Genomic DNA, 15,371 nt, shown 5'->3' with positions numbered 1-15,371 from the left:
GAAGAGAAACAGAACTGGGAAGGGGTATGGTTACTGATACTTGTTTCCTTTCTAAAATTCATCATTATTTGTCTTTTTTATTTGTTTAATAATTTCTTTATTTCTGTCTTACCAACAGTCTAGTTGGAAAGAAAGATAGTAAATCTTACATGAGGGCAAGAACCATGTATACTTCCTGTTGCATTACCAGTAGCATCCTAACACAATCAACAAATATGAATGAATGAATGAATGAGACCAACTTGCATTTTTTCTGACTGAATAGCAAAGCTCTGTCCGGCTTACACATGGAGACAATGGTTCCTGTGTAGTTTCTGGAATGTGGATCACTCATTTGATCAGCCATTAAAACCAGATTTTATTTAAACCCTCATCTGATCTGCGATACCTGCCTATATATTTTATCTCTGGTTCATCAGAAACAACAATCATCAAAGCATTTCAACCATCAATATAGTTAATTCATCTACCCCTTCTCTAAAGAGACAAGGCATTCACAAAGGCAGCTCTGGCCAGTGCTGGAAAATGTAGGAACAGGATATTCTGAAAACAAGAGCTGGTGTTACGGAAACAGCACTGTGTCAGGGAATTCATACTGGACCTGGGTAAGAATAGCAGTCTGATACCAGAAAGAAACTGCCCTCCCTCGCACTAAGAAAACTAAGAGAGGTAGCTTAGTTTTAATGAGTAGCTCATGAAATAAACAAGGATTCACTTCCACATAGATAATGGTGGCCCTGTAGAGAACATCAGAGTATTACTTACCAGCAATTCTGGCTTGAAAATCAATCAGTTGTGAGTTTCCAACAGCGACTAATGTACCACAAAATTGAGTTTGTGAATTGCCCATCTCAGAACCAGATGTTAACCACAGTGAATCATGGGTACTAAACAACCCTCTGACTTTGGTGACACTGAGACTTTGTTTGTTGCCCCACTCGAATACGAAGAACAGCGATGCACAATTATGATGGGAAGGATTTAAATAAGGAACTATAGTGATCCTAATAGGATCACCTGAATAGAAGATCATAATTCTAATAGGCAGGTTGTCATCAGGGCACACACAAAAACACACACTTTTTTAAGGACGACCTTCATGCCAACAAAAATCAGTATCATGGCAGTATTTTACTCAGAGACATTTGCATTATGGTCACTTTGTAAATATTTGCAGGATGAAGATAAATAAATATCTCAAGGTTACTAAGAGACATGGAGAAATAATGAGAGTGAAGAAATATGTTTTTTAAACAGGTGAAGTCATAGAAATGTCTGTTGTCTTGTTGATATGAAAGACTACGAAAGATAGTGGGAATGGGGGCATGAATCGTGAAAGAGAATGGAAGTATGAGCAGACATATTTCCCACACAGCTGAAATGGACCAAGTCATTAAACTTGGTTTAATGTCATTTTCTCTCTTCTAGGATTTGTTGTTTTTATTTTAAATTTGTACATATGCAGTTATATGTAAACTCGGGGACACTTGAAAACACGACTTACACTTTAGAAGCTTTAATAAGTGTGAATTGGGCATTCAACCATCAAGTTTCAGACTGAAGAGAAATAACTATTCCACCAATGACTGTCATACAGGAAAACTATGCAGCATTTCCAAGCTCTTATTAAAGGTCATTTTCTTTTTAAGATTCATAAATCCAAGGATTGATCTTGGGCTCAATGTTGCTATTCCAGGCTTTGGCAATTAAAAAGAAGATCTATAATAGGGTGATAATATTTAAGCAATTTACGGCCAGCTTATTTAGTTATTTTTCTTTAAATTTCACTTATCTTTAAGAAACAAGGAGAAGAACCCAAGATAAAATCTCCAGGGGCTGCATGGGGATCAGGCTGCATCACTGAGGTTACATGTCCTACAGCATTTTAATAAACTTTCTAGCTGTGGGTAGAGTGTAGAATTTGTGGGTAGAGCAAATATCATCAAGATTATTTTTAAAATAATGAAAATAAACATCTAAAATCTTTTCAGAAAATGTAACTCACAAGCATTATGCATTTTCTTATAAAGCATCAGTTAATCACAAAGTCAAGATACTTTTAATTATCTTTTTATTGTTTCAGTAATGGGCTGTATCTGAAGAAATTTACAGAAATATCATAAAGTATGGTAGATTTTAAAGTCCTCACTAAAGTAATTAATGCAACAAGAACGTATTTAATGTTTCCCGTGTGTCAGACACTGTACTGAGTGCTAGGGATATGGTGAGATGATATTCCTGCTCTCAAGTAATGTGATATGGACAGAAATATGTAGGGAACTTCATCATCATTTTGACTGTAATACACTTCTTTAAACTTTTTCTTTTTTATTAAATCATTTTTATTGTTATTCAATTACAGTTGTCTCAAGTCCCCCCTTTGCCCTCCTCCACCCTTTCTACCCCCACTTCCACAGTCAATTCCGAGTGTTGTCCATGTCTGTGGGCCATTCATACATGTGCTTTGTCTAGTCCCTTCCCTTTCTTTCTACCATTATCCCCTCCCACCCTTGCCTGTGGTCATTTTCAGTCTGGTCCATGTTTTTTATGCCTGTGGTTCTATTTCATTCATTAGTTTATTTTTTAGCATTAGGTTCCTATTATAGGTGATACCATATGATCTCACTTCCTTAAAACTTAAAACTTTATGAACTCTTTATTCTCCATCTTTCTCCTAAAAATGAGACTTACACACATAGTAAATTTACACTATAGAATTTAACATAAGTTTTAATTCAATACCTGTGCAGCAGATCATTTTAAATGAGCACCTTCTTCTCAAAGAAAAGGACATGCTCTGAAGAAGACAAATAAGTAAGTACCCTAATTAGTAAATCTATTTAAATTCTTCCTGGGGAATATTCATTGTCACATATAGATATCCTTCCAATCTTCTCTCTCATCTCCTGACTATGCTCACTGTTCCTCCTCCCTCCTCTCTTCCTCATGCCTTGAATGAGTACAAGTCTGGCTTCTGTCAGTAACATTCCAGAAAACCATTCTTGCCAAGACCACCAGTCATGGTCCTCTTAGAGTCAAAACCCATGCGCACTTTGCATTTTGATCTTATTTGGTATATTTCCAGCATTTGACAGTTGACACTGTCTGTCTTTTAATATGCTCATCTTGTGGCATCTATGACATACACTTTCCATATTTTTATTCCTTTTTGTTTCTCTTTCTCTTCTATGTAGCTGCCTCTTCTGCCTGTTCCCAAGTAACCTACAGGTTTTACCTTAGTAGACCCTTTAATCTCACTCTACACCAACTCACATTCCCTCAAATACCATATACATGTAGATAACAACATCTATATCAGGGTAAAAATATAAACCAAAACACAAATTTTAATAATACTTCTATATCAGATCTCACACCCTGAATCCTCAGCTCCAGATCCACATAAAGAACTGTTTATTAAGTATTTATATAAATATACCCCCTTGACAAGTTCAGGTCATTATTACCCCTGAGACTTCCTCCTTTACCAGTATCTCCTATCCCAATTAACAGTACAATCATCTGTTCCATTGTTCAAGCCTAAACATCCAATGATGCACTTGACTTCTTCCTTTCCCCACTCCACATAACGTATCCAATAGCCATGTTTCCTCCCATCTGGCTCCTGCTTACCCTGAAAATACTCTTTGGCTCTACTTCCTTTATAAACATTCCCTGAACTACATCACAGGACCTATGCATCAAGCCATCATTGGGAGAGGAGGAAATACAAAGAGGAGTGTATTCAGAAAGGGAGGGTGATGATCAGAGGCCTATCTACTTTTGGAAATGAATATCCCATACCCATTATTGGTGCTGCCTCTTCCCCTTTTCCTCCTTTCATATTTCTCATTGGACAGAAAAATATGCTGTGAGATTCCTTATTTTCTGTTTCAAAAATGAATTCTCAGCACCCTGGAGAGCATCTGGTGCTGCATAACAACCATCATAATAGCACTTAAAGCAAAATAGTAACATATGGACAAAGCCAAAGGGGGTTAGGGTCAAGGGTGGGAGGTGGGGATGGCTGAGGGGGATGGCTGGGAGTGGTGGGGGGAAATGGATACAACTGTACTCAAACAACATAAATAAACAAACAAACGAATGAATAAAACTAAATAGTAATAATACACTATAGTAAGTAGTAGGCGGGCCTGAAAGCTACACAGATAACTTAAGAGTCTGTGCTCTTAAACTACTATTTCACACTACATTCCCTATTTAAATATTTACTTAAGCTAATAATATAAACAAGATTTGCTCTTAATTCAACAAAATTAAGTCTAGACAGGTATGAGATGATGTTAGTACTCAGACACAAATTATATGACTAAGAGTTAAGTCTCATAGGCATAAATATAGAATTTACCTTTTAGATGAAAATCTCCAAATAATATGACAATAGTCTAGTGTGACAGCACAGTAATGCAACACCAATTACCTTTTTATACAAAAGTAGCAAACACATCTAACAAGGAAACTGGTTGTAGGGTACCCTTGGATCTTTGTGGGTATGAGCAGCCAGGCTTACACTGGACCCCGTGAGCTTAGAATGGTGTTTAAAGTTAAAGTGACTGATTCAGTAGGTATAGATATTTGATTTGGACTAAAAGTGTTCCGCTTTTCCTTAGCCACAGAGGCAGCTTTTAATTAAAGATGGTCATCTGTAAAGAGATGTGTTCAGTTGGAAGGAAGGAGCAATTTATTACTTGGGAAATGAAGCAAAAGGCTTTGCATATTATAGTTGCCTCTGAACCTCTCATAAATTATTGTCTAGTGTATAAATTTTGCTCATAATGATGATAGATTTCTACAAAGCATATTAAATTATAATTAATATAAAGCAGAAGATATGCAATACTTTGGTAGTTGAAACTTTAGAGTCACAGAATCTTCAAGTCTGATAAAAATTTAGGAGTGATTAGTATTTTTTTCTCATTTAATGTGGGCATCCCCCTGTAGCATCCCTGACAGGTTATGTAGCCTGACAGGAATACTTTCGCTGATGCAGAATCAGCTTTTCCTCTGGCAGACGCATGCAACATTGAGAGACACTGTTGTTAGGTGATCCTTTCCTACATGAATGCAAGTCTGCTTCCATGGGACATACACTAAATGGCCCACGCCTTAGTTTGTTGTGCTGTTAAAATAAAATACCACAGAATAGTAGTTTATTTTAAAAACCAGAAATTTATTTGTCACAATTCTGGAGGCTTAAAAGGCCAAGGTCATGGTATAAGCATGACTGCATTTGGTGAGGATGCTCTTCCTGCTTCATAGCCAGTGCCTGTCTGTGTCCTCACATTGTAGAAAGGGCTAGAAATCTCCCTAAAGGCTCTCTTACAGAGCACTAACCCTATTTGTGAAGGCTCCACCCTTATGTTCTAAGCACCTTTCAAAGGCCCCAACCCCTAATACCATCATACAGTAGATTTCAACATAGAAATTTTGTAGGGGAAACAATATTCAGATTATAGAGGTCCATTTTCTGCCTTGAGAATAAAGCAGACAGAATTACTCTTTCATTAGCATTTTAATCTTATAATAGAAATAGCATTATAGGCCTGAAAAGCATCACAAACAATACAAAACATATCTCTTTTGCATACAAGGAAATAGAAACCTATAATTGTCATACACATCATACAATTTGATATTGGTAGTGCCATTATAAAACACTTTTGACTGGCATTACCTCTGAGTCTTAGGTCTTTTTAAATTGCATTCTTGCATATTATTATTATTTTACTGTCATCATGTTACTCCCCCACACCATGTACAGTAAGATAATAATGCTTTATAATTAGCTCTTGACTTATCAAAGTGAAACAAATAAGTTCATTTTGTTAGACTTTAATAATAACCATGGTGTTCAAAGCAGGAAAATCACCAGCAGCTACATTTGTTTCCCAGGCAAGATTTAAGACAGTCATGATCAAGAGCTGCCCACCCAAATCATCATAGCACTAGATAAAATACATTTTATTAAACACACGATAATATCAAAAAATAAAAGATGGTCTTTTCATGCATCAGAATGGACTAGAAGTGGATGACTGTACACAGCACACTATTACTGTTCTGTTTTCCAACTTCTAGAGCATCTCAGTACTCACAGACCATATGTTTCACCAAATACTTCCCACTAACACACCTGGATTACCACCTCCATCATCAGATTCCTTGCCATTTGCTATCCAGCCCTTAAAAATGCTTTTTTCAGCTATGGCAACCCTTCACTTCTCGGAATCAGTTTCTGTATACATCAGAATGGGCTAGTTTATGTTGTGATATCAAACAACACCCAAATCTCAGTGGCTTAACATTTGCAACAGATCATTTCTAGCTCATGCTACATGTCTACTATGTTGTTAAAGATGCCTGAATTATCCTAGCCATTCAGGGCAAATGCATGACAAGGGCTCCAGCAAGGCACAAGCTTCCACAACTGCTACCAAGAAAAAAGAGCCCCCTTCAATGTTTCTCATTGACAATTAAAGACTACTAACTAGATGTGACACACGCCACTCTCACTCACACTTAAACTGGTCAAACAAGTCATGTGATCAAAGAGGGCAGAAAATGTAATTCTGATGGAAGACAGAGAACCAGCGTATACCTGAAGCCCTAATGATTACCACATCACCCACTCCCTTTGGCCAGCTCTTCCCTGATCACAGGAGAGTGCCACCACTCATTCTCAAAAGCTAACCCTTTGGAGAAATATCCCAAGAGGCTTCCCTTCAAAAGCATATAAATTGTGTCTCTAGAGAGTTAGTAAAACAGAAAGATAGAAGGTTAATATAAATATCATATTGGTTGTTTTTATGCATATGTCATTTTACTACAGACACAAGTGAAGGGAAATACACTTTAGTAGCCCCAATGGAAAAATAGAATAGTGCATGGCATACACATGGAATGTAGATTCTTTAGTCTTTTTATTTATGCAAAGGCCTGAGAAAGGGACTTCGGAAGGCAAGTTCTGTGAATATTCTTCCCTTTCTCTTTGCTATTCTCCAACACAGCTACAATTAGCCTCCCCCAAGATGCAGGAGCCATGTACTGTAGCCTCATCTTTGCACAACTGCAGAGAGAAACAGGGACCATTTTCTTCGGTTCAGAGACGTCTATGCCTAAGAATGAAGGAAGAACTCGGCCACACGGCTGTGACCAAAATAGCTTCTGACAGGCATTTGTGAGTTAAAACAGCTACAAGTAAGAGGTAAGTTTACTAGAACAAAATTCCAGGTTGTACTGTTTAAACTGCTGCACATAGTCATATCCCAACTTATAAAAGCTTACCTTTATATAATGTCTTCTAATAGATTTTTTTTTATACTACTCTCTCTTTCCTTAATTAGGGTAAAACAAAAAGAAAACATCTATTTTGAGTGCGTGACTCAGCACATAGTATGCAAATCCTATCTTTTATTTCATTTAAAACCCCAGCAATGATTTCTATATTTTATCTCCTATAGCTAAAAAAAGAGGTCTTTATACTTGCTAAATCCCTTTTATCTGAAAAGTATGAACATAAAGGAAGATTCCTTGCTTCCCACATAATGTCCATATTTAACTTTTTATATCAGATGTTCTTTTTAAAAAAGAATACTACTTGTCAAGATAATCTGTGTAGAAATAGATAAAATAGAAAAAAGTATTTTTAAAGCAACATTTAAATTCCCTTTCAGTTATTTTCTATTCTCCATGATTTGAAATACTATCTTGGAAAAATCACCTCCCAGAATTATCTCCTATCAATAATTATACAAGAACAATGACTGCAGGAATAAGTGTGGATTTTAGTTTGTTCTCCATTTAAGAATATTACCTGTCAGTGACTAATAAAATTATTTTAACCACATTTAAAATATGCTTCAGGTTGCCCATTGGGGCTGTCACACATGTCAAAAATAAACTCATTTATACAAAAGAGATTGGTAGTATACAGACCTGAGCAGGAACATTCAAGGAAAAATGGACTAAGATGTTCAGAAAAAATCTAGTATGAATTCCTCTCCTCTGCAACGGCGATTGCAACTAAGAGTAGCTCATGACGGCACCACGGAGGCCGTCAGGTGACTGCATGCCTCACCTTTGCAAATAATGTACATGTGACCTTGGTAACTGGCCACACGGAACAATAATCAATGGGCCGCCTTTGAAGATAAAATCAATACCACAAAATGTCTATAGGCATAGTAAGTGTATATTGTTTTAGAGACACAGGTCATAAACATGTCTAATATTAGAATCTATCTCCTTTCAATTATGATTCTTAAAACCCCCATAGAGAATTCTGTAGGTTGGACCAATTTTTCAGAATCTCACATTCTTTTCAAGCCATTATCTAAAAATGAGTGAAAGATAATCCTCTGTAAATTTGCATGTTGATGTATGTACCTTTCATTCTTCAAGAGGGAGTACGGTGTAACGATTAAAAATTGGGGCTCTGGAGCCAGAGGCCTGTGCTTATAATAAGGGCACCTACCATATAGGGTTGTCAGGATTAGATGATTAAATACATAGAATGCAAAGTACTTAGCACAATGCCTGTAGCAAAATATACCTTCAATAAACATTAACCACAATTATTATAATGTATATTATTTAGACAAGCTACGTGGAGAAATTTGGGGCAGGAAAAAAATATCAAGGTTAACTGCACCAGAAAAGTAGCCCACACTTAACTCACAGATACAAGGTGTGAAAAAACATCTACAAAGTCATGTTCCTTTTTATATTGAAAAATCTACTTTTGTTTACCTGCTGAGAAGTGGATTTAAAATGCTCTATGTCCCTAGCAACATTTAATGATAGTGGGAAAGTACAAAGATAGCTTAGAGTGTATGTTTTCCAAGTCTTTAGTTATGATGATTTTTCTTGCTTATACACAGAAAGTTAACCCCCCAAATTAAATCCAAGAATAAATAGATGTTTTCTTCATTTCAAAAGGCAGATGGGCAGGCTGGAATGCACCAGGCACAAGGCATCCTCCATCACAACCTCTCCCTTTCCGCAGGTCGGGCTGAATCACTGAGCTGGGCAGGGCCACGCAGCCAGGGGAAAGCGCCCTTTGTGCTCTCTCTACATTCTTATCTTTTTCTAACTTTGCTCAAATACTCATAAATAATGGAGCTGCCACACAAAAATAATGAAGTTCTGTAAGTCGTAAGTTGTTTTTAATTGTGATGATTGGGCTGGAGATGGAATGGAAACTACGTCAAGAAGAAATGCCAATAAGCTAGAAATGATTTGTAAAGAGGTTCCTTCTCTGTATAACTTCCTCAAAAAATTATCTCGAATATACTGGAAATTTAGGATTTCATGGAGATAGCTTAATATCACATTTTATTGATAGAAAATTACAGCTTGTTTTTGCTGAGTTAAAAACTTACTTCTGGTAAAATCTATGCATCACTATATTATCAAAATTTATCTCTTGTAAATGTGTATATGTGACAATATGTAAGCAGAAATTAATTCATAAAATAATTGTGATGATTGGTGTTAATCATTTTTATACTATATGTTTAATGGAACATAGTATACCTTTATAATGTCCCTCCAGGTGGAATTCTGTATCTAAGGAAAACTACATCCAATTCGAGTCCTTTAGTGAGTGAGGGGCAAGGCATAAATCAATAAATTAAACAATCTCTTACCAGAATAAAATGATTCTGACATTTCCTTTCTTCCAGAAAGCTCTTGCAGATTTTCCCCAATCAGGATAGGGTTTGTCCTGAAGCATCATGTCGGTGACCTAAAGCCATCAAAGACACTTATTGAGCACTCTCAGATACGTGCATTTGGCTTTAAATATGTAGATAATTTTCATTTTATTGGAAATAAAATATGCATTTTAACATTAGAGCATATACAAAATAAAAATTAGAAAAACATACATTCTTCAGTTAAAAACTTTAGTAGTTCATATTCTCCACGTAATAAATGAGTTATTTAAGATCATTCAACATGTCAAATATTGAGATTGTTTTTTAAACATCAGTGAAGATTACCTCATAAAAGAAGGCATCATTAAGATGCTATTATCCTCCCTATAGAAACAAAACATGTAATACATTAGGTACCATGTTCTTTCTAACTCAGCTAATGAGAAACTCCAAAGTCTAAATATTTCCAATCAAAATATTACCATCCCTTCTCTCCCTTTTTTTCTTCAATGCTATGTGAGGTATGGCACCCGAACCCAGTTTTATGGCACATTTACTTCAATTACCTCTCATGCTTCCACCTCCATGCAATTAGCAATTCTATTCCTGCTCCCAAAAATGCTCTACCTTTCTCATGTGCACAGATCCTGCCCAATTTCTGAGACCTAAGATGTGTTACCATTGAGATGGCTTCATTGTTCGCTCCAGCTTTAGCTTTGACCATTTTTCACGTTATACGGTATTCTCCATCTTTTCTTTTACTGACTTATGTACATTTTTTCTCTCCACTGGGTTTTATCCTTGAAGTTGAAGATTTCTCTTTGTATCCCTTTTAATATCTAAGGATCGCTTATATAAAATACTAAAATATTACTCAAAGAAGAAACAACAAAATAACTTAGGACATTAATGCTTGCTTTTAAACATTCATTAACAAGGTAATTTGTACATTGTCAACAGCTCATATTAATAGTTTCATCAAATGTCCAAAGTATCACAAATAGATGAAGTATAAGCATCTTTTAAATAGCTGATGGGAATGAAAAATGAAATTTCTTCTTTCTCGTAATACAGGAAAACATGTTTGCATATGTGTGCATGCACACGTGTGTTTTTCTCTTTCCAGAAAGTCTCCTTTCCCTTTGAGAGAAGAGGACATTATTTAATTGATTATGGTTTTATTTGATAATGTTTGAATTCAAATGAACAAGGGGGTATCAAAATTAATAAAACTGATGCAGAGTGCCATACACTGAATAGAGTACCAAAGAAGTTTCATCACCATTAAAACAGATTTTTCTTTTGCGCTTAAGGCCTTAACATTGTATTTAAGTGTAACTTCCAGCAATGGCCTGACCTGGAATGGGTGAGATTTAATCATTTGTGATGAAAGACTGCGATTCAGCACGCAGTCCTTCTGGACTGGTGACCTCTTCAATACTACTGGCCTTCCTACAGCAGGTGCATCAATGCTCAAGCAAGCTCATCTGGCTGAGTGACACAGCATCCAAACAAATGGTACCCGGAAACTTGCACTGGATGCTAAAGCTTCACATGCTCACTTAAGGTACAATCAGCGCAGTTATGGGTAAAAAGCCCAGTCTCCTGGGCATATTTGATCTTAATTTTTCTTTATATTCTTTCTCAACATCATTTCTAGGACTAGAACTCAGCCTTTCATGGATGATAAGAATGAAAGCAAGTTCACTGACCTGCACTGAGCAACACTGCAGATTCAGGCCGACTCTGTCTAATTTAGAACCCCAGTGATTCTGTGTGGTGCAGCCTCACTGTTGAAAGGATTCAACAGTAATAAGCGGTTTTAATACAAACTCTCAATTTCTTTAAACTGTTAGTTACTTTGATAAGTATAAATGAAACTAGAATCAATTTTAAAAAGAAAAACACTTGTTTTACCTATTTTTAAAAAGGGAACTTGATTATTGATGGCTTTCTTGTCTATTTTCTTCATGACACATTAAAATTATGTTTTCTTACCCGTGAATTATGTAAAAAATCATATTTATCAACAGAAACAAAGAAAATATGATAGAATAAAATTTAATGATGAATTAAGTGAGTCACTAAAAATTAACGAAGACAAAAAATTTGAAAAACTTAAATCCACATATTCTTGATTATAAAGAGAGTTTTGTATCACAACTCTCTTGAGGAAAGAATTACTATTTTTCCAAATATAACAATTTTATTTACTGTTCTTTTGTTACCTTCTGAAATAACAATCTTGTGTAAAATTTTATTTTTACAATACCTCGAGGTTAAGTAAATAAATGTTTCATGCTTTGCCAGCTTTTTAAGAGATTTGATTAATTCTGTTTAGCAATATTTACCTTGTTCCAGAAAGAGTCTGCATAGTAATACATATTTTCAAAGAAAAGAATGATTACTGGGTAAAGTTTATTCAATTTGCAATGTTTTCTCCAGGGCGCTTTCTGAGAACTAATTATTATATGTTTCCAGGAGGAGAAAAATCTGTTGCTATATGACTAATTATTAGAGCAGCATGTTTTATAAAAATGACATTCAAGGATAAAGGATATCCCAGGAAAATGGCAACATGAGGACCCCCAAAAAACCCTACATTTTTCTTCTGATGCTAGATATCTGGTCTTTTTCACCCCTAGCTTTTAACTGTTTATTCTTAAGTCATATCATCAGATCAATGTCAGGTCACTTGCTAAATTGTAAGGAGCAGAGATAGTCATTAAAGGGATACATTCGATAAAGAAAAATCCAATTACCTTCTGCATTACAGAAATCAAATTCATTTCTGCTGTTGGTCGAGGACAGTCTTTGTGGGGAAAATGCAAGAAAGGGAGGTCTAGAAAGGAAGTGTAGTTATGCTACATAGCGAGGCTGCTGTGTAGCATAACTACAATACAAAATGTGTTGGTGCTTCTCCCACAGGAAGATTATTAGAATTTAAAATTGCAGGTTGTTTTTCCTAAGCTGGAAGAAGTTTAACTCTTTGAGTAGCACAATCTTCCCCTCCCCTCTCCTCTCCACTAGGTCTTTGCACAAAACTCAGAAAGAACTTCATGATGTCCCTACCCCACTATGCCTTGTCAGGGAGTCTTTCTCAGCAGAACATAAGCTGTTTTCATGCATGGGCATTGTTCAGTCTGAGCGAAAACATGAGTGTTGAGATTGAAAAGTCAATGATGACTGATCCTTCCAGGAATCTACAGCCCCTCTGTGAGCCGAGCCCACATGAGGCTGTGGCAACCATGACAGCACAGTGACAGCGGTGATGACTGTGATATTTTATATTTGCTGTCGAGCTTCCTGCCTTATGAAGCTCTTAGATGTGTTTTTCTTAATAACTGTCATAGGAACTTTATACAGTAAGTCATTATTCTCCATCTCCCACCACTACAGACAGAGAAGTCAGCAGGGTTAGACAGCTGAGTGGGGTCGCACACCCGACGTGCTGCTGTGTCATCAGCTCCGGAGCCAGCCTGCCTGGGCCCTAATCTAACTTCTGTCTCTCACTAACTTTTCAATTTAGGGCAAAGTCGTTCATCTCTCTGAACCCTGGTTTCTTACCAGTACCTATGGGCACACATTACATATACACCAGCAGGTGTTATAATAATTATTTATATGTTATTGTTTACCTCTGGAATGTCTATCCAATTATTTTGCTCCATGTGACTATTGTGCTAAATAACTGGATTTAGAGTCCAGCGACTTGGCAATCACTCTCATCTTTGCCCTAAAGACAAGACTATCATAGTGAATGTTTAGAAAAAAGATAAAGATCCTATATAAGGTTAAAATATGTTACAGTAAAATATTTCCATCAAAAAATCAAAGAAAAGGGAGGCAGCCCTGGAAGGCTGCAGTAATCTAAGAAGGTTTCACAGGAAATTTGTGTAGCATGACTGAGCATTAATTTGTATCCTACAACATTGTCCAATTTTGCCAGCCTAATTTTAGCTGATTATAAGCTACTCGCATGCTGGTACTACATATACTCTACCTGTAGCCTTCTTTGATATAGTTTTATGTTAAGCATGTGATATTAATGTAAAATATTAATTGATTAGGGACATAAGGTCATACCATAATAGCAATAGCTATGGCTACATAGTGTACCTCTTAAGACAGCCCTTATTTAGTGGAATATCATTTAAAAGAAGTGCTATTTTATTAATAAACAAGCATAAATATGGTAAGTATATTAGTGAACAAACATGTATAATTTTGCTTGCTATTTCGTGACTTCTTTTTATGTAACAATAGATCTTGAACACCATCCCGTATCTCTACATACAAAGCTATTTAAAGGTTCCTTCTTTTTTTATCTTCCACCATATCTTTTTATGTGCATCTTCCTGATGTATAAAAGGTTTCTATTTTGTTCTAATTATTACCTTTATAATTAAATTTCACTTAATGTGTGCACTGACTACGTCTTCAGATTTTACTTACTCTCGGCTGTGCGCATTGACAGGACTATTTAATTTCTGTTGCTTCTCCCTCTGCCTTCCTCCCCCGCACCGCCCTATTATACTTAGTGTGTTATTTTTCCTGTTAAATTTCTGACACTTGGAATATCTTATATCCTTCTTTCATTTATCATCTTTAAATGATTCCATCTTCCCTCATGTAAAAAAGATGAGAAAATCAAACTTTGTATTTTCTTACACTATATATCATTCTTGTGTTGTTGGACTTTGGGGATATTTCTGTATTTGGTCTACAACTAGAAGTCATGCACTTCTTTTAACCTTAGTCCTGTGATTAAACTGACTCACTGATCTTTTCCAGTATGTCTGCTAGAGTTTTCTAACTACTTCCAACTACTTCCAACTCCATAATATATTCTTCAGGAAGGCTCAGGAGAACAATGTAGCCTACCACCAAGCTGTTTACTTTCTGTATACTTGACTGATAACTAGGCTCATTGTAAAATTTCTGAGTCCCAATTTTTCCCCCTTAGAAGTGAAAGCATTGTTTCACTTAACACTATTGAGTGACACCAAGGAGAAATCTGAGAAAACTAGAACATGGAAGTTGTTTCTATCTTCACAGGCATTTTTTGGTTTGGATGCCCTCAGTATTTATTTTTTATTTTGAGTGTAATAAGTTTGCCAAGTTTATCTACTGTTGTCTGTCACTTTTCTAGGGACAATCCCACCTTTTAGTTTCAAGATTCAAGTCTTTATTTCACTGTCTTTTTAAATTAAATTTATTGGGGTGACATTGGTAAGTATAGTTATATAGTTTTCAAGTGTACAATTCTATGATATATCCTCTGTATATTGTCTTTTGGAATCCTTAACTAATTCTTTTCTTTGTCACTTAGTTCTATTCTTTAGAGAAAACAATTGTGCATGTGCTGCTTTTCTCTGTCTTCTGGGTCTACTCCCCTCTTTAAATTTTAATATTGCTCATTCAGTCTTGTCCCACACTGATTATGGGGGTTTTGATTAATGTTTGTCCTACTTGAGAGTCACCATGCTCTCCCAGGAACTTAACTATGTGAGAAATAAACCTTTCCATACTCTCTTGATACAAGTGTGACATCATCATTCTAAACACCTGAACATATGCGGGGTGGGGGTCCACCCTGTCTATGGAGCAGTCACGCAATAACATACTCAATACCCTCTGACCTGTGGGGATTTTTTGGTGATTTTTTTTCTCATGTCTTATTTGGGATCCTAA

At 36.0% G+C, this 15,371-nt stretch overlaps 1 protein-coding gene across 2 annotated transcripts in view; it reads right to left on the bottom strand.

The window, feature by feature from the left end:
- Positions 1-15,371, bottom strand: part of TMEM117 (transmembrane protein 117) — a 404,165-nt gene that overhangs the window by 132,772 nt on the left and 256,022 nt on the right. For both annotated transcript variants that reach the window (XM_037162329.2, XM_037162330.2), the window contains one exon: positions 9,669-9,766. In XM_037162329.2, the coding sequence (XP_037018224.1) occupies positions 9,669-9,766 (98 nt within the window). The remainder of the gene's footprint in view (positions 1-9,668; positions 9,767-15,371) is intronic.

The sequence above is a fragment of the Artibeus jamaicensis genome, unplaced genomic scaffold (assembly GCF_021234435.1).
Source record: "Artibeus jamaicensis isolate MK-2021 breed Jamaican fruit bat unplaced genomic scaffold, CSHL_Jam_final contig_233, whole genome shotgun sequence".
Taxonomy (NCBI): Eukaryota; Metazoa; Chordata; class Mammalia; order Chiroptera; family Phyllostomidae; genus Artibeus; species Artibeus jamaicensis.
Note: the sequence above shows the minus strand (reverse complement) of the source record. Positions and strands in the feature narration are given on the sequence as shown.